At 37.4% G+C, this 23,133-nt stretch overlaps 1 protein-coding gene across 2 annotated transcripts in view; it reads right to left on the minus strand.

Moving 5' to 3' along the window:
- Nucleotides 1-23,133, minus strand: part of CCSER1 (coiled-coil serine rich protein 1) — a 603,805-nt gene that overhangs the window by 476,723 nt on the left and 103,949 nt on the right. For both annotated transcript variants that reach the window (XM_054294825.1, XM_054294832.1), the window contains exon 4: nt 13,125-13,218. In XM_054294825.1, the coding sequence (XP_054150800.1) occupies nt 13,125-13,218 (94 nt within the window). The remainder of the gene's footprint in view (nt 1-13,124; nt 13,219-23,133) is intronic.

Below are 23,133 nucleotides of genomic sequence, written 5' to 3' on the forward strand. Positions count from 1 at the left end.
ATTCTTGAAGCACCAAAAAATTCCTGTTTCCCAAAGGAAAAACATGTTTTTTCTAGAAATCATTGATACGTTAGTATTGTTTTTCCCCCAAAATAGAGAACGTGCATTTATACAAATGGTTGAAGACACAGAATGAATTTGAATCTACAATGAACTCAAAAAAGATAGATCAAAGGGAAAAGTGGTAAATGTAAAACATGCTGAATCATCATTCATATAGATAGGAAGTTGAATAGAACAGTAAATGTGATGACCTAAGCCCTGATGAAATATCAGCATTTCAAATACGTTTTGCAGCAGTAAGTAAAGGGACAATTTATTCCCACACGTAATTAGGAAGTGTTCTAATCTCTAAGGACTTCTGATGACTCCAAAATGTCTAAACTGTAATTTATAAATACAGCTAGTATTATTAAATAATCATGGTAATTCTATTCTACATCTACAGTCTACTGGGGAGACAGAATTCTTCATTATTATAGATATAATATTCCATCAAACTTATCTCAGCTGTCTGGACTACTAAGCCTGAAAGCAAGCAAGACTCACTATCTTTTACCTACAGTTTCAAATATTACTGTTACCTGAATAAACTTAACTGAAATCAAGCACTAATCAAAGATTGAAAATGTACAAAATATAGTGGTTGTCAGCACCACACTCCTCAATATGAGATTCAGCCAAGATTATACAGTAGAAAAAAGCCCATCAAACCTCAATTCTTTAACAGAAAGCAAACAGAATTAGGTCAAGAGAAGGACTCAACATGAAAAAGTAATGGGTTCTGGTTGTTTTTTTTTGCATGACAACTCCAAAATGAGCTGAATTTGCAAAAGCAGTAACTAACTTTATAAAGCTGTAATTGTAATAAATCCAAGTGCCATCTAAGGTAACATAGGCTCCTGCATATTTCAGGAAAGTACAAAAAGCTTGGCAGGTAAGAAAGGAAAACGTGTGATAAATGTGACTGTGAAGGGGAAACAAAACAACCTCACTTCTAGTTAAGAAGAAAGTGACACAACTGGAAGTGTCTTTCTTTACCTACAATTTGTTTGAAAGCGTGGGAAATATCAATTCTCCCATTGAAACAAAGTGCAGTCTTTCCTGTCACCTCCTGTGGCCTTGCCGCAGATCCTTCGTGACCCATCTAGCACGTACCACTGAGCGTATTCAACAGCTCATTATTCCTGTAATCCAAGGGGAAAGAGCCTCAAGAGTGTTTCTGGCAGGTGAGCTAGGAGAGCAGGCTGCTGTGAAACCAGATGTACCAGCTAACACAGGTCTCCATCTCTCCTTCCTCTGTGTGTGCCGTGGGGATGAGGGGGAGCAGCACGCACAGGAGGGACACACGTGCTCCACAGAGCCCCTGCTCGTGGCCCCTGCAGCCTGGAAAACACAAACCACCTGGGATCCTCTCAACCTCTTCATTTGTTTCCAGAAGAGAGGGACAGAATACTACTTTTCTGGGAGAGCTTGAAAAATTCTTTAAAGCTGCTTGTCATACATCATTCTGAATGAAGTTGAGAGAAACTTCATTCCCAAACATGTTATTTTTCCCAGAAGCTAAAGGTGAGATTTTTCCATACCAGTTTCCTTCTTACCTCTATGGATTTCTTTTTCCTTTTCTGTCTACTCCTACTCTTTATTACCTGTGCTAACTCAGTGCCAAAGGATCACAGTGTGGGTTTCCACAAAAATTCAGTACAAGGTGGTGGCTTTTGCCTGGTCTGCCTCGTCCACCAGCCAAACCCAGCCCTTCCAGATGCTCAATGACACAGCCAACAGTTCCTCCATGTAACTCCACACAGCTCTGCACAGCCCATCTGTGAATACAAGTCTGCTGTATTTGCAAAATGAAGGGTTTGATTGAATATGCTCAGAACCAGGAGCTATTTGCATTTAATTCATCACATGCTGCCAATGAGATGGTTAAGCAATGTATTTATGTTATTCTAGCTTAAACCTCATAATTTACATCACATCAGCAATGTTATATATAAGGAGCATGAAGAATATTTTTTTCCTGAACCCCGAATCCTGCCAAAATCTCCAAATTAGTCAAAAAAATTAAAGATGAGGTAGGGAAGAAAACAATTAAATTGAACATTAGAAATAAAGTTATTTCATGTTTTATTAAGGTAGAAAAAACAGAGACTTATCAAAACTATTTTCTGTGAAATTAACAGCTTTGGGAAGAAGCACAAAAATAATATTATAACACAGCTGTGCTTTCATTTTATCTACTTCCTGCTTTTTCATCTCCAAATAAGTATATTTTTATAGTAGATAGCTTTTTCTATTAAGAAAAACCTCAGAGAAAAAATTGGTCAAGTCAGGAAGTTCTTCAACAGGTGCATCATGATGCCTGGGCCTTAGAGAGACAGCAAAATTAATTCATTAAAATAAAAAAAGTTTACTACCAACATTTTTTTTTCATAACAGTTTCTCAGGCCCTAGGGTCTCTCTGGTTTTCTTAGCCTTTGCAAAGACATTGCTATAGTCCTTTTTTCCTAAAACATATGCGAGCTGTGTTTGCAGGGTTGGAAACACTTAGAAAGCAAGAGAAAATGAGCACATTATCCATCCTACAACCAAAAGGCAGTACACTTATTTACCATCAATTTTCTGTTTCATTTCTCAGATTCAGCAGTTATTGCATTATAAAGAAGCATCACTATCAAAAGCTGGATGTAAGGAATTAAAGCATTTTAAACACGGAAACAGCTCAGAGGAATGCCTTTGGTCTGTCAGATGTGCCTCACATTTGTGTACATGTTAGTCCTTAGGTACAGACATTCCTACAAAAGCTATTTTAAGCACATGCATGCAGAGCACTGTAGGCTGAGGGATGCTGCATGGGGCCACTGTCTCCAGTTATCAACTTTTCACAGCCACCTTTTAGTCTATGGTTCAGCAACTCCTCAAATAGCAAACTCATAAATGCTTAGTTCTTTGTCAAAACAAAACAAACCACCAAAAATAAACAAAGAAAAAAAATTAGAGGGATAGCCATAGATTCAGTACTGCAGTGTGCAGTAACATTTTGTGCATGATTTGCCATTTGCAGATCTGTGCATATATGTGTTATCCATCCTGCAACAGAACACTTGTTTGTTGTTTTTAAAAGTGCATTTGGAATACTTCCCACTGCAAACACAATTCCCTTTAAATCTTAACTGGAAGCAGACCTCATCTCCTAAAGACATCACAACATTACAAAAATAGGGGGGAAAACAACACCTAAACCCTGTAACACTGATGCTACCCTCAGCAGGCACAAGGAATGCATTGTCCTTCGATGAAGCTACTGGAGCAGTGGCAGGCAAACCTTCCTTTGACAAGCTTTCATTGTCAAGCTGTTCCCTACAGGAAGGGTTGCATGGAAGAATTTTGAGAATTGGAATGTGATAAGGAGATTGCCGGGCATTATTCGCTTTGGGTCAGATGGAATATTCCTAACATAAGCCAAACTACACAAGGTACAACCTGAAAATTTCTTCAAGGTTACCTTTCAGAGTTTATCTCAAATTGTTCCCTTGGCAAAGAAAGGTGTACAATGTCCTTCTTAATGCAGAAAACTAGCTAGGCTGTAAAAACCAAAAGCAGAGCCTTTTTCTAGGAGTCCCTGAGAGGACAAAACATCCTCGTGTCTCAGGAAGACCCTGTACTCCCAACCAACCTGCAAAGCATTTGCTACCTATTGATCCTCCCTCCTAAAGCTGAACCTAGGCTGCAATAAATCTCAGGGTTTACTACCTGCACAGCATTTATTTCTGAATTCCTACCCCCTAAAGGGAAGTTGGAGGTTAAAACATAAATAAAATTCAACAGAATCCAAACAATAGGAAGGCTTTGACAGAACACTCACAGAGACAAAAGAAGGGACAACAGACTCCCTCATCACAAGAGATTCAGGTAAAGACATACAGAAATAAAGTCACCTAATATTTTCAAACACTACAGCAGATTTGACCCAATCTTTGAGTAATGAAGGATTTTGGAAATATTTTAGAAGTAATTTAGATTTGAGCTCAGGCTTTAGTTGATTAGTATGATAGGTTTTCGCAATATTTTTTCCTCTTGTTTATATAAAAGAAACTTGTGGTTTGCTTTGGCATTTTTTCTGCAGAAGGAAATAAAAAAAAAATCATAGGACCAGTAACAGTAGCAGATGCACCAGCAACAGCAATGGCAGTGTCTGCTCTCTGCTCCACTTCTGGAATGACACATGAAGAGGCACAAACCAGAATATAATTGGCCTCTAAAGACTGAAATAACTCAAGTTATTACTGCAGCTCCATCCCATTGGTATCATGAGCCTCTCCCAGACTTTATTGCCAAACTCCCATGACTTCTGGAGTACCACTTATGTACTACAAGTAAATTAATTGACGAGCCCATGGTAACGCTGGAAATCGGCATCAGAGAATCCAGCTCAACCCAGGAGACCCACACTCAAGTTTTAACTACCAGAATACTATTTCTTTCTTTACCTAAGTGTGAAGCTACAATGATCCCAGAGATAACTATTTCTAAAGGTCAAAAGCCATCAGTAACTCACATACAGTTTCAGTCTGACCTTGAAGTAGGAGTACTGTAGAAGTTGTATGGAAGGAGCAATTGTTTTTTTATATAAAAAGAGTTATGGCTCTTCTGTAAAACAATTATAAGTTCATAATTGTTTCTCTTACTCCCTAAATCTCTCACAAAAGTAAGAATAGAGGCCATACTCCTCCCAAGTTTTCATCACATTTTCCTTTTAGCAAGACATCCAGTGCAGATCTTTGTAAATTTACAAAGCAGGAGAGAAAAGCAACATTTGGCATCCTACTTAAACTTTACCATCTAGAAATGTAGATTTCCTTTAAATAGGACACTATGCTTTGATTTTTCATAATGTTTATTATTGCATTTATTTTCTGCCTGCAGATATTATTAAAGATGATGTTTCATCTCAATGTATGTATAAAATCAAAGGAATGAAGAAAGGCAATCTGCCTAATTTAATTACTGTCCTGGTTCTTTCAGTAAATGATGGTTGAGCATACCAATATGAATAAGGATTTGTAACTAAATGTCACACTATAATTATGAAAGAGAAGGAAATTGAGATACAGACTCTGAATCTAATTGTTCTATGATAACCACACAAGTGCATCTCATGCAGAAGTATTGTTTAATGACCCTGAAGTTCACAACTGTGCTCTTTTGAACCTCTTGTCCATTAATGAAAAAATTTCTTGGTATCTAAATTATGTGATGCTGTGTGATACTGCTCCACTTAAGTGAGTAGGATTTACAAGTACATATCACTAGTAAAATTTGTAACAGACAGGAATCTAACATACGCCATTTGAATATATCAGTCCTTCACCACTCTTCACACCAAAACAAAGAGCTAAAAATATCAGTTTGCTCAGGAAATTGAGTATTTTCCTTGATCCACTGAGAACACACAGCACAGGCACATTATCTACATCCCAGACATGTTTTAAACATATTCTGAGGAAAGCATAGCTGGAAGCTAAACTTACATGCCTCCTCATCAACTAGGTTTGGTTACAACTCAACTTTTAAAGTAAAATACACTAAAAGAGATTTAGGATAAAGTTAACTTGGTAGTAGTCCTAGGCTGTGTTGTGTTTTTCTCAATTAAAATAGGACTGCACCATTGATTTACATAAATAAGAGAATGGAAGCAGGGTTCTCAATTCAGCATTCCTTTTTCAGAATATGGATCAAGATCCTGAAGACTAACCTTATATTAGCCTAAAATTTCTAACTAGTTCCATTCCAATTTAATACTAACTTCACTATTCCTTCTCCTTACTCTCAGCACTTTACACCTGCAGAGTCCTAAGGCAGGCATAGCCACAAGTGTGCAACAGTTACTTGCAATTAACACAAATATGCTCTTTCTATTTGATAGCGCCACACATCCTTTCACTTGCAAACCCTGCATAAATCCCTTTCCTCCATGCTCAGTGCTCTTTCAGAAGCTATACACCCTGGTTAGAAAAGTTTAGAAGATGCCAAGTTTTATTTCATTCCCTGGAGACCTTAAGTTATTTAATTACTGTGCAGAATTTATTAAACAATGCTTCAGGGGAAAATGTGCAGCTTAACAGAATAGGTCATTCTGAAAATATACAAAAAGCCTGTTATAACTTTTTCTAGATAGATGGAAACTAGTGGTATGTGACTTTCCACTCAATACTTCAAATCCATGCTGGAATTCAGACATATGTGTGAAATCAGGCTGGCCACACTTGTGGCTCATGATGTAGCTCTTCACCACAAGAAGTTTGGTGGAGGAATTGCAGACATTTATTCAGCAAGACGCTTTCTCTTGCAAAACTGAAAACTAACATGAACTTTACCTTTTGATTGGTGTTAGGACATCTGTGTAGCGGTATAATTAAAGCAGTGAAGTCACACATCACTTTCTGCTTTTTCCATTATTAGTATATCTTACTTTTTTATTACCTTACTATCCAAAATTTGTAGTGACAGGGCAAGATGCTAGTTACCTAAATACTCATTAAACCTGGTCTTTGGCAGAGACACAGAGCAAGTTTAAAGAGTGTTTAGGTAACTAGCATCTTGTTCTCTATTACTTTACTGTGACAATCTTTATTGTGTTCAAAACCTTTACATTCCATACAGAAACCTAAAGAAATGCTGCTCTAGTTGAGCCTGATCTGTAACACATACAACTCTAAAAGATGGCATTTGGCAATGATGGGGTTTCAGAAGTGCTCGAGGAACTGAGTGTCCAGTTCCAATTAAAAATCAAAATAGGTCATTTGTTTGTAAATGAAGAAACATAATCTGCTGCCAATAACACATTCATGAGCAAAGCAATACATTCAAATTACTGAAGCATTTCTGCTCTAGTTCTAAGCAACTTTTTGATAAAAATGCATAGTGAGGGTCTTTTTTTCCTATTATCTATTTAAAAGCAAATTAAAACCTTTGAAAAATTTGCTTTCCTTGCACTGACAAACTCCTGGTCAAAAAAAAAAACCACCACCCAAAGACCAAAGGAGTTTCATCACAACTCAGCACTCCTACTGCCTACTAAAAAATTAATAAAAATAATTAATACATTGAATTAATAAGACACAGGAGGAACTCCAAACTCATCACAGAATTTTTAGTTAGTTCATCACATTCAAAATACCTCAGCAACAACCTAATATTACTGGGTCTGTATACCAACTATGTAGTTTGGCTGGGTACTGATGGCAATTGATCTGCAGACTAGCTGGATTCCAAAGAAATACAATACAAATGCCAGACTTTTGCTTACTAAAAAAACAAGCACGCTGCGCTTTTGTTGGTGAGGCAGCTAATATCTAATGTAGGCATGTTACTAAAAGACCATATTCTGATACAATTAATTATTCTAATTTGACATTTACGTAAGTATTTTTGTGTATCCACCTCAAAACCCTTTCTGCCTTCCCTCAGTCTGCAAAACCCATGCTGTAATCTGTCATTTCATTCATACACCTTGAGCAAGAACCAAAACATGTACTTCCACAGAGTTAAGAACACACTTAAAATGCTTCTAAAAGACACGGTCTTAACTTAGGTTTGATCAAAATGTGTTCCATCTCTGAAAGTATTTGTTTTTTAAGAGCTAAATAATATTTTGATGGATTATAAAGTTTCATTCCCCAGAAAAAAAGATAAAAAATTTCCTTTCTGAAATATGCAGGGTGAAGTAACTATGCTTCAGTATACACTGGGTCACAGCTTTTCAGCTGAGGCTAGGGCAGTATTTAATCCAAAACAGCTAAAGCCACCGACCAAAGACAAATCTCTCCTGAAAATTTTAGCAAGCTACATTATTCAAAACTATTCAGCAAGCATTCCAGCAGCAACATGATGGATGCACAGGCCAGCATGGGTACACAGCTAATCAATATCACACCCATGAACAGTTAGTGCATAGTGTGGAGCCTGATGGGGAAGAGACAGGAGCATGTGCTTAATATTCAGCACCAGGAGCAGTTCCCCCAGCTTTCAGCCACACCACTCACTGCAAATTCCAGCTACACACACACATCTTTGTAGGGGCATGCAGGGCACCCTGCCACCCATGGCAAATACTTGAGGAATTACCAAAGCCCCTCAATAGCTGTGCTGTCGTGAACTTTCGGAAAAGGCCACTGTTTACTGCAGTCCTGATTTAATGAAACACCAACCACACAGAACCACTTAGTTTTCAGTAGGCTACAGCACAACACCAGCACACAACTCACGCACATTAACGAGCATTACTTGAATAAATTCCCCACTGCTTCTATCACTGAATATAAAGGTCTTCCTCATTCATTTGACTAATCAATACCTGGAATCAAATACATCGTGTTTCACAAGGGAAAAGGAAAATGAATGAAGTTAAATTAATGCTGTCACTTTCTATAAACCTGCAATGATTTCCCACTATAGAAACCACTAACTTCATTATTTTACAACCGGAAATCAAAGCTGCAGCATATTTTAAAAGTCTAATTTACCGAGATTAATAAAAAGACACCCACAAGACTCATCATGTATGTCATATTATGCTTCATTTTAAGCACTCCATCTTAAGACCAGTATGCAAAACTCTCAGTAAATCACATTGATTAATATTTTAAATTTGTATGCAGTAGTGCTCTGCACTCACCAAGTACAATATAAATATTATTTTATTAAATTTCAAAGCAATTGTGTTAGGCAGGATAATAAAATGTCTTTGTCTTACATTCTTTGTCTCAACAATACAGCCTTTAAAACAGAAGCAAAAGTAGTAAATTAAAGCAGTAAACTCACAGAAAGTCGCAAGTGAGGGAATTCCAGACTTCTAAAGCTGTGCTAAGACCATCAAAGCACAGACATTTATGTCCAAAGTAGAAGCATCTGCCTGAGGTGTGCAGGTGTCTCCTTAGCTTCTGTTGTATGGTTAGAGAAAAAGTTAGGGATATTTTTTAATTTGCTAATTCACTAGTACTCAAAAGGATTTATAGCACCTTTTTGCAGGAACCTCATTTCATGAGGATGCTGCTGGAAGGCAACCAGCTCATTAGGGAAAAGCTGAGGGGACAGAACAGGAGCACAAGTGAAAAATGAGTTGGAGTAATAAATAAATAAATAAAACCCACCATAAACAACAAAAGAGGCAACTGATCTTTGTCTCTTTCTCCTTTCTATTTCTATATTTTAATTAACACAGCATACCACGTTCTGGAACATCTCCTTTCCTACCAACTAGCTTGTAGCTCCTCTTGAAAGCTCCTTAATAGAGAATTCTCCCACAAATCTTTCCAATATAATCTTATTTTCTATTCATAAATGGTCACTAAATCAATGCTAGATCAATGCAATACAATTATTTTGTAAAATTAGTATTATATTGTAAGCTTGAGTACAAAGTCGGAGACATATCCTCCCACTAACAAATACTGTTCTTTAAACTAGAGCACCTAAAAGCAGAAACTGTTGTAAATCATGTCTTAACTAACAAATCTCTAAAAAACTGGAGCTCCTAATGGCATTTAAGAGAATTTCTCAATTTGCCATTAATCAGTTCATCAACAGTGTTTATTAACTGGGGCAGTACCCTTCAGAATTGTTACATCTAAATTACTCAGCTTGATGTATACAGCCTCCTCACCAAGACATATTTTTGATATTCAAGTTAGAAATGTGATGTTAGCCCTTGTATTCATGTGATTTGTCATTAGAAATTTTAATAGCCTTTTAAAGAATAGTTATTCCTAGCTATTCCTTAGTTATCCCTCATAACAAATGAAGAAAGAACTGAATAATTTTCCAATTGTACCACTTGATATTGCAATCTATTTGTTAAAATACTGAACAGAGCTTCTCTTGGAACGTCTCCCCATAGTAATTCCCCACAGAATTGTTTACCAAAAGCCAAATGGAGCACAGGTGAATGGCAATACAGCTGATGGCTTTAACCAAATAAATGCTGCAGTCAGCATCAGTTCACAGAACATGAACAGAATTTTTACTGTACTACAAACAGTCACAGTACTGCTAATACCTTTGACTTCCAGAAGAGCATAATGTTAATGTTTCTATTCAAAAAGCAGCATTTTGTGCAATATTTTTATACTCATGAACACCTTTATTTTGATAACAGACTAAGAACACATGCAATAACTCTCAGCTGACTTCAATATGACACACGTGGAACGTCAGATACACAGATCCCCTGCAAGTATTAGAGAAACATGAGGACCTTGTTAGGAAGGCAAACAAATACTGCAATAAAATGGATTAAATATGTAAAGCTGACATAATATAGGGCTGAATCTTCTATAGAAGAGACAGCACATCCATCTAACCTCTAACTAAAGGAGGCTCACAAATCTATACACCTGCAAATGTCCTGACTGAATTTTACTGAAGCAAGCCATAGGTAAACTCTCAAGCTCATAGTTTTAAAGAAGCCTTCACAAAATGTTCAACAAACCTGCAATTGGCAAAAATTACAGAAAATCATCTACTTTTCAGGCCAGGAAGAATTAAACAGTCCTTTGGTTTAATTCAAATTCCATTAGAATAGTTTGTTCCACAGTAACAGTACTGGCTCATCCTCCATGTGCTATCAGCTGTCTTCTTGTTTCTGAAGCAATCAGAATTAAAAATCTTTTTAAAAACATACATTACCTCCCAATTACCTGAAAGAGCTTATATGTGCATGCCCAGAAATATGATCAATTTTAATCTGATTGATTTATGAAAGTGTAAAGCTCTTCATTAAATTAACTGTATGTCTTTAACGTGATCACTTCTGAATTCTGGTGCCTGAAGAAAAAATTGCACCAAAAATATTTGATAATGTAATTTAATTGAAAAAGTTTAGAAGAATTCTATTTAGGTATGAATAGAGATGCCTCTTGGGGAAAAAAAAAAAAAAAAAAAAGCAAACCCAGAAGTGAAAACAGAGAACAGATTGACTTGGAATTACGGAAAAGAATTTTTGTTGAAATTTCTTAAATCCTGCAAGTTGGCCACTTCACAAAGGAATCAGTAAAAGGAATTTGTTACAAGTGTTTAAATGTCAGTATCTAGTTCAAGGCTTTTATGCACTCCAGTGGTATTCAAATGCTAAGTCACTAAAAATCAAGCACGCTGCCTCAATACCTTAATACAAATTAAGGTGATGACTTACAACCATATGAACCGTTTTGGGCCAGATCCTCAAGCAAAATAAAGATATCAGCTTTTTTGGTAAATTTTAGTCAACTTCATACTGTGGCTCTACCCTTCCAAATCTTTCTTCCAAGTGAATGACTTTAAAAAACAGTGACAGCTGGAGAAATTCTAAATTTTTTGCAGCTAGGTTTACCACCAAAAAAATTAAAAGCAAAGAGTAAATATTACTAAAATAAACACATTTGTGTTGTGTTAAATGTGCATACTGCATTGTGCGTCTCTGTTTTATTGCTCAGGATAGAAATGGTCATTCAGAAGACCATTCTTCAGATGACAATGGAGATCTCTGTTTTAAAAGCATCTCATTTGCTCTGGATAATGAGCCAAGAGCAGGAAGATTATGTGTCATATCACATCTCCATCTTAATTACTTCTCTATCAAGTATGTCGCTCAGACATTATTATTTTAGCTGCTCCAGAAGCTGCAACAAAATCTTTGAAATCATATACTGGACATAACTTCTATTTCACTGTTAATTCAGTGCTTTGTGAAAAAAAGAAGGAAAACAAAGGTCAGGCCAAGTGCAACACATCAGGGAAGTTTATTTATGGAAAATTCTGCCAGTTAATTCCTTTCCAACCAGTCCAGGGAATAAATAAGTCTGAACCCCATGATTTCTTATCAATGGTTGCTTCTGAAGCTTTTTGAAACCACATTTCTTTCCTCATCATTCAACTTTCTGTAAACAGTTAATAGCACTTTTCAGAATCGGTTAGAAAGGGCCTTTTCTGTGCAGTTCATTTATTGCATCCCAGCTTCCAATAATTTAGAAAAGTATGATCATGAACATATTACTGCTACAACCCTCCACATTCCCTACCAAAGCAAACAGAACAGATGTTTCATCCTATAAGTAGATATGCAAACAGGTTTATAAGCACAGCACAATGGTTACACAGAATTATCACAGAGATAATTCAGATACGTTCAGAGAACAATCAACACAGAAAATATCAAACAGGACCACAGTTCCACCAGTTTATCTGTAACCATTGCTAAATTTGCATCTTTGAGGAAACAAGAACTGAAGATAGTCCACACCAGCCAGCAAATGTCTCAAAAAACCCACTTCCACATGAGTCTGCAAGAATGAGCACTATGGGCATCTATGTGGGAGAAACTGGGATCAGGGAACAGCAGGTAAAAGAGAAAGTGAGAATTCCTCGGGCTTAAATTCTTGGCACTGCCAGAACAGCGCATCACAGCAGAGTACAAACCCAGAACTGTACCTGGGGTCAAGCACAAGTCCCACACAGGTTTGAAGACTCCAAATCCTGCTGAGTTAGCAGGACCTCTATTCACAGACAAGGCCCTCCTGTCCTACATCCCAGCAAAGGAAATTCCTCTTCACAGGTCCAACAACTTACCTTACATAATCCTATTATAAAATGGTAGTAAATACAGTATACAGCAATAGTTTATTGCTATTAATCAAGGCAGTGCAACAAGGCTTTAACCAAACAAGAGAGAAACCATCAAGTTACGCTCATGTTTCAAGCCAAACCTTCTTTATTTGAAAAATATTATTGGGCACACACAAAATGTGATCACAATTATTCCACCGATGCTCTTTTGTTAAGTGCCTGGGGTAGGCAGCAGTCATTTTAAGTATTTAAAAAAACAGATGGGTCTGCCCTTGGTACTGAAATTCTGTAGCTGTAAAAATCACTACCATTTCATAACTGACCATATGAAGTCCAAGTGCTTTATAAACAGCATTTTTCTGATTAATTACACATTTAGAAATAACTCTAAAAAATGAATACCACTCTCCTCCTTCCAAGAAAATTAGTCCTTTTTATTTCCAAGTAATTGTACTGAACATATTTGCTTTTTATTCCTAGAATAACATTACCTCACTAAAGACAGCATTTATCTGACTTACCAGAACGCTGGTGATGTTGCTCTTCCAGGAACTCCAAGTCAAGCATTAGGTCATCTTCATCCAACTCACAGGAACCCAAGTTATTCAAAACGTCCTAGCATAGATTGAAAAGAAAAGAAAAAAAGAAAAGAAGCATTAGAAACATTTAGACAGATGTTTTAGCCAAATTGCTCTGTACAAAACAATTTCCAATCAGATCTAGAAAACATGTTTAAGGAGGAGCTACAGAAAATTTTTCTGCTAACATTAGAGCAGTGAGAAATAGTATGAAACAACTGTCCAACCTGAAATGTGTTTGTCACCATTGTCTTTTTAGAGGATCCCAAACATTTAACAAAAAACCCCACAAGTGCAAGTAATATCTACCTGTTCAGTGATGGTTTTGCGCCTTTACAAGTGTAATCGTAACTTTTTATGAAGAATAAAAATGTTATTTTTAGCACAACATAAAAGTATCAGTGAATGTTTTTTATTAAATTTTGTAATTCTGAGCACTGCCTGCCCTTACTAATGTACTTTGAAGAGAGAGATTTACTGTTTTATTTATCAAAAGGATAAAGAGATGCAAATGGAGCATAAACAGGAAATTCAGGCATGAATTATCAACTTGTCGGTTTTTAAGTACTTATGTGGGTGGCAAAGGCTTATACAGACAGAGAAGATACCTGACTCTGAAGTGTAGCTGCTTAGGTCCCCATTACCATTTGTTTGCCAAGTCTTAACCACAGACAGATAATGCAGGTTTACACACGGGATAACTCTCCATCTTCTTCCCGTGTGTATTTTACTTTATGGTCATTTCTTTTGATGTGGTAATACACTGATTTTCTCCACAGTCACCAACACTGAACCAAAGCTAATACAATGCCTTCTCCAGCTGGCATTTTGTTTGCTGATCAACAAGCAGTACTGCAGGGCTCAATTTTGCAGTGCACCCACAGGCAAGTGAAAGTCATTATATACTGCATGGGATGGATGCTGGCGCCCTAAGCACTGCACATGCTCCCAACACTAATGTAACACAACAAATCAGAGTGAAACAGGCCAGTGCTTTATCATCCCAAAGCATTGAGCTGTCTGGGAGATCTCTGCATAGCAATCTGCTGTATAGAAAGTAGAGAAATATGACAGTAGTATGCATTAAACTAGTAAAAGCCCTTCTTAACTTCAGTTCAAATGATATTTTTTTAGGTTCCTTCTAATTCTTTAAAGTTCCCACCACAACAGATGTCACCTCTTATTCCTACTCACCACTTGCACCTATCTAACCCTTTGGAGAATTTATTTCTTTAAATTCTGTTTCCAACTCTTTCAAAAACAACATGCATGCAACACAAGGACTTTTTCTTGCATTCTTTCCCTGACTTACCATCAGCACAAGAAACCTCTTATGAGATACAGAAGTCACTGCTAATGCTGTTACTAGATTTTTGCTCCCTTTTTAAATGTAGATGCTATTATGCACTCAACTTAATCAAATGGTATATTAAACTCAGACAAAGTACAACATACTTTGTTTATATATTGTTTTTTCCATGTGACAAAAAAATTTAGTGAAAACATCCAGAAGAACAATGCCTGCAATTTTTAAGCAACAGCTAGAAGTTTTTCATGCCAGTAGAGGCAAAAGGTAAAAAGACTGGAGTACATAGGTTTGTTCTTTGCCTTAAAATTATTGTCTATACTACAGTCGACCAACTGCAGCCACACTGATATTAATGCTGAGCATCCTTTGATAAGCTACACTAGCAAGGAGCAATGAATTCATGTTAATTGAGCATCTCCTACATCTTGGGCAGTAATTTATGTGTGATCTGAAATACTGGGAGATTGCCTGCAAAAACATAGTGACTCACAGCCTTCATCAAGAAACAAATTCCATTTGATTTGCAATTGACAAACACAAACAGAACCACAATTTTCTAAACTGTAGAGCTGAAAATCCGTGTAAGAGGGACCAAAAGCAAAAAAGTTGTATTCAACCCTCCTCCTGCTTCATACTGCTTTTCAGGAAGATCTTCACCACCTGAGTAACGCTTCGAGAGGAGGCAAACAGCGCTCCAGCTATCCTCTCTGTTCTGCGAGGCTGATGTACATCCTACTCCACACAGCAAAACCTCTTCTCATCCACCTGAGCTGAGGGCTCCCAGCTGCCCTCACAAAGCACCTGTGACCCCTTCGCCTTTCCTTTCCTACTCTTCAAGTGTACCAACAACAGCAGGCAAGCTAAGTGACAAAGCAAAGCACCCCTGGGTTTATTCTTTCATAAGTACCTCCCCTCCAGGCAAAGAGTCTCCCTCTGCTCCCAGGAGTTCACCTGGTCTTTATAAGGGGACAAATCACAGGACTGGGACCAAACAAATTAGAGCAGCTACTATCCATCATGGCAAGAAAAAGGGCTTGACAGGGCTGTTCCATCTCCAAGAATGTCAATGAAGGCAGTCCAGCTGATTCCCTGCTCTGATGGCCCACCTGTGGGCAGAGTTCTTCCATGGACACAAACCAAAAATGAACTCACAAATGCATAAAAGCCCACCCAAGCAGAGAGCATTAGTTAGATTCCCAAGGCTGTTCTAACTAAGTACTATTTTCTGAAAACATATAATTAGAAAATAAGAGAGCTGAGCTCTCAGAATGACCTGCCTAGTGTCACAGCACAGCTCAGTGATACCACTGCGAGTGCACACCAACGTCCTCCCACCAGGATTCATTACCCCTTTGTTGCTATGATAATTAGCAAAAATTGTAATTGCCTTTAAAGTTTAATATCTCTTGACCCTTTGCCCATTCTTCCCCTCACCACTGCCATGGCAGTCTTTGAGGAATAACACAATTAAATATTAAAAAAAATAAAATCAGAGAGAGATCAAGCCCTAAAGAGCATTCCAAGTGAGTAGTTTCAAAGCTTTGCTACTACAACATAAAGAAAAAGAAATTAATTCTTTCATCAAAATCTCAAGGAATCATTTGTGATCTATTTAGGGTGGCATACATTTATTTATTTTAGGAGGCAAACCACTTAGTTAAGGCACAACCTTGCAGCAAAAAGTTCCTTATTCACCCTGTAATAGCCCTTCAGAAGCCTTAAGACATACTTCCTACTTCCAGGGTATGCTTGCCTTCTACTACAATTTTGACTTTATAATGGACTCAAAATTAACATGATGGCGCTTTCTTCTTCTGGTCTATCTGAGAGCTGATAACCTGTGAGAAGAGCACGTGAACACACTTAATCAATCATTTGCCCACACATCTCAGACTTTCCCAGTCAACACAGCCTGCAACCAGTTTAAAAACTAATAAATTCAGTTTGCCAGCCATACTTTCCACCACTGTTATTTTAAGAAGCTGCTATTCACACACGAATTCAGCAGTAATAATTTAAAGGTTACAAACTCAGCCTAAATTGCAGCGGTTCATACAATGGCTCAGGATGTGTTGACCAATAATGGCTGTAAGCAGAACAGGATGCTCATCTAAGGATATTTCAAGGCATCAGTAACTTCTTATTACATTTTCATATTGAAAATTCTTTCAGCAACCACAAGAAGTACAAACTGCTATTTTCATCCAACTGGGTGTCTTACACAGGACTCACTGAATGCAATGGTACTCAGCTCAGTCTGGGCCTAGTTACAACTTCATTAACAGTCTTAGGTAATATGACCTACAAACAGCTTTAGTATCAAAAAATACCCAGTGGTTTGCAGAGGTATAGCTCAGAAACAGCTAAAACTTTTTAGTAATAGAGATGTACCAGGCACACAGTTCCCCCAGTCACTAAGTTGACTCAGGCTTGTTGAAAAGGATTTCCTTCCTACACTGCCTTAGTACCCTCCCTATCCTCCTTTCTCTCTTCCCACTTTTCCTTCCTAAGAAGGGCAAATGAAAAGAAATCTAGTGCATAATACATAAATTTTAGTCCCTTTCCAGAATAGGAAAGTATTTAATTATTTTTATACCTGTTCAGTTCAGAGGACAACACTAAAAATGAGTCTGGAAAAAGTAACAGCAGCTTTAGCAGTAAATATATATAAAATGCCTAAGGTAACAGGTCTCAAATCTACCACTGGGCCTTAAATAATAAAAAGCAAGTAACATCTCTTTATGAAGTCTTCTTTACTATGTTTTTTTTCCTAATTATTATTCTAAATAACTAACTTAAGCATTTAAATACCTAGTCAAATTACTGCTAATGGAATTACATTACAGTCCTCTAAAAATTGATTACTTTTTTTTTTAAAAATGGCAATAAAACACACATATGAATATGTAAATACACTAGTGCATATTATTTTGTTAAGCAACATAATTCAATTCCACATGGACCAAGCAAAACTGTATTAATTGCATAATACCTATAAACCAAGCAGGCTAAATCCATGCAGAACTGAGTATTTACAATTCATAGATAAAACCAAGTTTAATAATCAGGTTGAGGTAACAAATCTCCCCATTTGAAGCAGCCTGTAATCAGCGGCACCAATCAAAAGATTATTTTCTTCATGTTTTCATACATCTTTCCACTTCTTGCTCTTCTAAACAATTGAAATAATCAAGTAACCGCAAGGTCCCCAAGGATGCAGACACAGATTCTCTGTCATTACCAGCATTTTTGGAATGCTGTATCTGCGATTTTGTAATTTTATTATAATTAACATGTACTCCCTGGTCAACATGATCTTCAAACAACTTTTGTATACTTCTCAAGTGCTACAGTGGTCATCCTGAGAGAGATTCAGGCCTGATAAATCTTGTTTTGCTGAGCAGTTCCTTTTTTTCTGACCAGTGTTTTGGTTACCACACACAGGTTGAATCTGGGGTCTTGCATTTTCCAGTCCCTCCAAGTTCTTTTACACAAATTGAGATTTCCATTTCAATGCTGAATTGTGCTACTGCAACAAAATCTTGACTATTTGCTTAGAGACTGTTCCAGGGCTTTGAGAACCTGAGGTCCAGTAAGCAACTTAAGCTACAAGACGGAAGCATTGGCATGTTTGCAATTATTCAGTTCAAAACCATTTCTCTCAAACACATCCATGGCTGAAGAAAATATACACTGGTTAAGTTAACTCTGGTTATAAATGCATTTCTATAACCTTACTGTCATGAACATAATCATACTGACTATATTTCAATCTTTAATGGATCTTTTGGTCAAGCTTTGCTGTGTTTGACACACTTTGGTCACTGCACTACCTCTGATGCTTGCCTTGCAAAATTCTCACTGCTGCTGCAACTAAACTGAGCAGCTGAGATCTGGTCGTGGGCATCTGTCACAGACATATTTGATGAAAAATCCTTTTGTTAGGATGTTTTCTCCTGAGAAGCTGAGAAGCTTCAGCTTCTCTATGTTTTGCTGCTTTGGAATGTGATTTGGAGAATTGTTTATCCGGCATGTGAAACTGTTTTTACTTGATGACCAATGACAGCCACCTGTGTCGAGGCTGTGAGCAGCCACAAGATCTTATTATCATTCCTTTATATTTCCTTGCTAGCCTTCTGACAAAATCCTTTCTTCTGTTTTTCTAGTATAGTTTTAATGCATCATTTTCTTTTAATATAATATATATCATAAAATAATAAATCAGCCTTCTGAAACATGGAGTCAACATTCTTGTCTCTTCCCTCATCCTGGGACCCCTGCAAACACCACTACAGGCATCCCTCTTGGAAATCTGAGTCTTGTACACACACACACAGAGATACATTTTTCCTCAGCTGTCTGTAATTCTGCCCCATTGCCTCTTCAGACTGTATCCTGAAAGCCCGAAATCTCAGGGGAATATTTTTTTTAACACTTTTTTCCCACAGAAATAATAGCAAGGGTCTCATTTGTCTAAGTGATTATGCAGTGATCACTGGATTTCCAAAGATATTTTTAGAAATACAAGAACAGCATTTTAAGCTCACTTTGGGTTATGTTTTGCTTTCCTTTCCTGTCACATTGGCCACTAGACACCTTTCTAACTGTCTTCCTCTGTATAACTGTTCTTAACTATTTTCTAAATACAGATTTCCATGTATTACTGGTAGGAGAGGGAAGGACATTTCCAAAATGAATGGATTTAATGTTCACGCCTCCCCATTGAAATTATGTAGTAAATGTTAATATCTACTATTATAGATTCCTTTTCTCCTTCACTGTATAAATATATGTGGGTGGCCATTTGAGATCAATGCCTTCGCAAGAGTATATAGAAAACACACTCTAGGGAGAATAATTTGATTTTTTGTAAAGTCACATGTATGACAATTCACCTGTATCAGCTGAGGGTGACTGAATATCTGATGCTGGAGAAGAACAAAATTAAATACTTATTTCAAGACTGAAATGATTTCTAAAGATTGCTGAAGGATAGTACTTCATCAAAATTGTATTCAACAAAGGAACGTGGCATACAATCAGCATAAGAATGAAAACTGAGACATACTCAAGGAAAAAGAAAGACCTTGAGCTATTTAAAGTAATGCTAGCTGCTAGAACTGTACCTGAATAATTCATGGACATAATGAAGTATTTCCCTTTCTGCTCTCTCCCACACACTTCAAAGGGAAAATGAAAGTATATGAAATCCAGCAAACTGAAAAACTTTTAAAAACATAGAATCTCTGCCAACAGCCTGAAAATCTTTGCATCAAGTGTAAAGCTTATGGATTACTTTCATATACCAAGAGCAGCTTAAAACAGTTATTTTCTCCTGAACAGCATCACCCAAAAAGCTTATTATTCGCTACACGAATAAACTGAAGACTTCAGAAAATATAAATGTTGCCATGTTAGCTAATATGTGAAAATCAGATTATTTAATAAATTAATGTGCCCTTAAGAACCAAAGACAGAAAATTAGCAGTGGAGGGAGAAGTCTAACTACAGAGCTCAGATCCATCATGCTATTCTTCAAAATATTTTCTGCGTGCACTCTTTCAGCCGTGTCAGGGAAGAGCAGCACTTTCCACCTGATTGGTGCTTCTGCCCTTTCGATTCTCCCTGTGCATTAAATCAATGTCTGCAATGATGCTCCTCTTGCCTGAGTGACTATAACTAATGGAGTCTCCCAACAGGTCTCAGGCTGGCACTCACCCACGCCAGGCTCGTTGCGCCACAGATCCGGCCAGCTCCCCAGAGCCACTCAAGGGAATGCAGCCAACGCAAGAACTGCCCATGTCAGTCAAAAACAGAGGGGCAATAGCCAGCATTTTGGCAGCACAGGTAAGCCACCAATAGTATAACTGGTAACAAGACAGAAGTCTTTTGTAACACTGCTAAGCACAGGAATATGAATAATACGCAATTTCAAAGACTCAAACAGAGAACAGTGACATATTTGCAAAAGCCACGTGTAGCAAAACACACAAAAAAATTCAGAAAGATGATTACAAAGCTGATATGACAGGCAGGAAGAGAGACAGGCAATGGAATCAGAATTAATCCTCACTCACACCTATAGGAGAGGTGGATAAAGTCCCCATTTTTTCCTTTTGGGGTGGAGGCTGACAGGGACAAAGCCATCAAGGACAAGTGCACAAAGATGAGGAAGGAAGAAGCAGCATACACTGGATCCAGTTTCCAACAGTTCAGAGAGCAGAGCCTGGGCTCCACAGACCCCATGAGGGCGATGGCAAGGACCATCCCAGCAACACTGACATTGTTCCTAAACAATCCCATTTTTACTTCAGCAGCCATCTCTAATTCATACACATACGTGCACACACTCACCTGCAACACAGGCACAGATAAACAGCTTTCAAGAGAGCTGGGAGGCAACAGGTGGCCTCAGCCACTTTAAGCAATTTTAAGCATCTATCATAGCATTCTAAATTCATGTTCGAGTCAACCCTAGGTAAGGATCAACTCTTGACAGACGTGGTAAAAGACAACAGTCACCTAACCCTGAATTCATAGTATTTGTCAAGACTTTTAAAATAAAAGCCACACTCAAAATGTGCCAAAGCTTCCATGCAGCAAAAAGCCTGAGAACAGCATCTGTGAAAAAAAAGGAAAAAACTATCAGAGAGGGTCTTTACTTAATAGTCACCACTCTTTGAAATAATTTTAGAGTGCTGAGATTCACTTTGGTTGTGAACAGAATCAAGACAATAGGATTTTCTGTGTTCAAAAAGGTGTATACATTTTTCATACATCAATATGCAATTTCATCTACAGAATCCTAGGGGGGGAAAAAAACCACTCTTAGGGAAGTATGAAAATACAATCCAAAAAATTGAATGAAGCTTAAAGGGACCAAATAAAGCTTCCTTTAATAACTGGTTTTCCCCTCCTCACTGACACACACGTATGCTTTCCTCCCAGCAGAGGGACACATCTGCAACATGTAGTCTGCTTTATGGATTAGTTAATATTTTTACAGCTTTTGTAATAGGCAAAGTGTTATGCAAGCATTCTTGTGCAGTCATTATCAGAACACAGCTTCGTGTAATTTTTCTACACTTTCGCCAGATTCTTCTGCCAAACACAGAAAAAGCTCCTCAAGTGTCTCATTCCTGCATTTATATAGGATGCAATTCAGACCCCTCTGTGAAGCTTATTTGTATATACCCTAGAAATGTGAGCACATCTTAACAGTGTCCAACAGGTTATTCAACACACAGATTGGTTATTTTTCCAAAACCATTCAAATTACAAACATAACTTATACCTAAATTTTCCATCACTTGAAACTTTGTCTGGGTCATGAAAGGACCCAAGTCACTGCTTCAGTCAATATTTAAAGAGTCAAAATTTGGTTTATGACACCTGGAATCTTCAATTCTATTTTTGCCTTTTCTCAACCAGTGGTACACAGAGGGGAAGAAAAAAGAATATAACCATAGAACTAGTGAGACCCTGACTGCCAGAAATAGAAAAACTTAATATCAGGGGATACAATAGGAAGAACCTCAGTATGCATACTCACGACAAACCCTTACCACTCCTGTGACAAACTCTTACCTAAAGAATATCATTGTTCTGACAAACTACATCAGAACAATTCACCTATTGCCACAATCCAGCACCAGCCACAGTCATCTGGCAGACACAGCTGAACTCAAACTCCTTTCCCCAAGCAAGTACATATCAAGTTCAAGAACTGATTGATTTTCTTTGCAAATAAAAGAATGTTCCAGTTTTAGTTATATCAGCTATACGGTTGGAGTCAGCACTTTTGGATGTCAAGTGAGAATAATCTGTTTTATGGCTTGAGCATTATTTTATTTCTAAGAAAAGACTAAGAACTTTCTGCATATCAAAAACTCAAAACTCTTCAAGACATATGATTGAATAAATATTTTTTCCTTCACAATATTATTATAAGCCAATTAGGGCTGAACCTTCCATTTCTAATTTTAAATTCTAGCCTCTAATATTGGTGATAAATCACTGCAAAGTGAGCCTTGCAAATGAAACCACAAGTGACCCTTTGGTATAGTGTCATTAATGCAAAATATAATAGCTATGCTATGGCTAATATTGTTTGAATTTTTTCTGTTTCCATGGCAACTTTGGCCTACGAGTGCTCTGGTAAACAGGGGCTTATAGCATTATTTGAGCAATTCTTCTGCTCAAATGACATTTTTCCACTACTGCATACTTTTTTTTTTTTATTGGAAGAAAAACTGTAATGTCAATTATCGGTCCAGAATAGATTTTCTTTACTGTATTACTAGAGTTGAGTGGGCAGTGAATTGGGAACTTGAAGCAAGGCAAACTATTACAAGATTTCTCTAACAACAGCAATACAAAATGCAACATCCCATCTTGGAGAGGTATCGAAATTGCAGAGACAGAAACCAAATCCACTTGCAGGAAATCCTGTAATGCAGCCATTTGACTGGCTTTGTTACTTCCCCCCTGTACTTTCAGAAGTATTTGATGCATAAGACACCTATCTCTTTCAGTATCAACATCTGCATCATCTTCTAGAAAATACTGGCTCTAGACCACAGAATGAAAGAACAGCCTCAATATCTATAAAACAGTGTCCAATTCTTTCCCACGATCTATGCA

Source organism: Melozone crissalis, unplaced genomic scaffold, assembly GCF_028551555.1.
Source record: "Melozone crissalis strain CALT ecotype California unplaced genomic scaffold, PUWL_Pcris_2 ptg000006l_1, whole genome shotgun sequence".
Taxonomy (NCBI): Eukaryota; Metazoa; Chordata; class Aves; order Passeriformes; family Passerellidae; genus Melozone; species Melozone crissalis.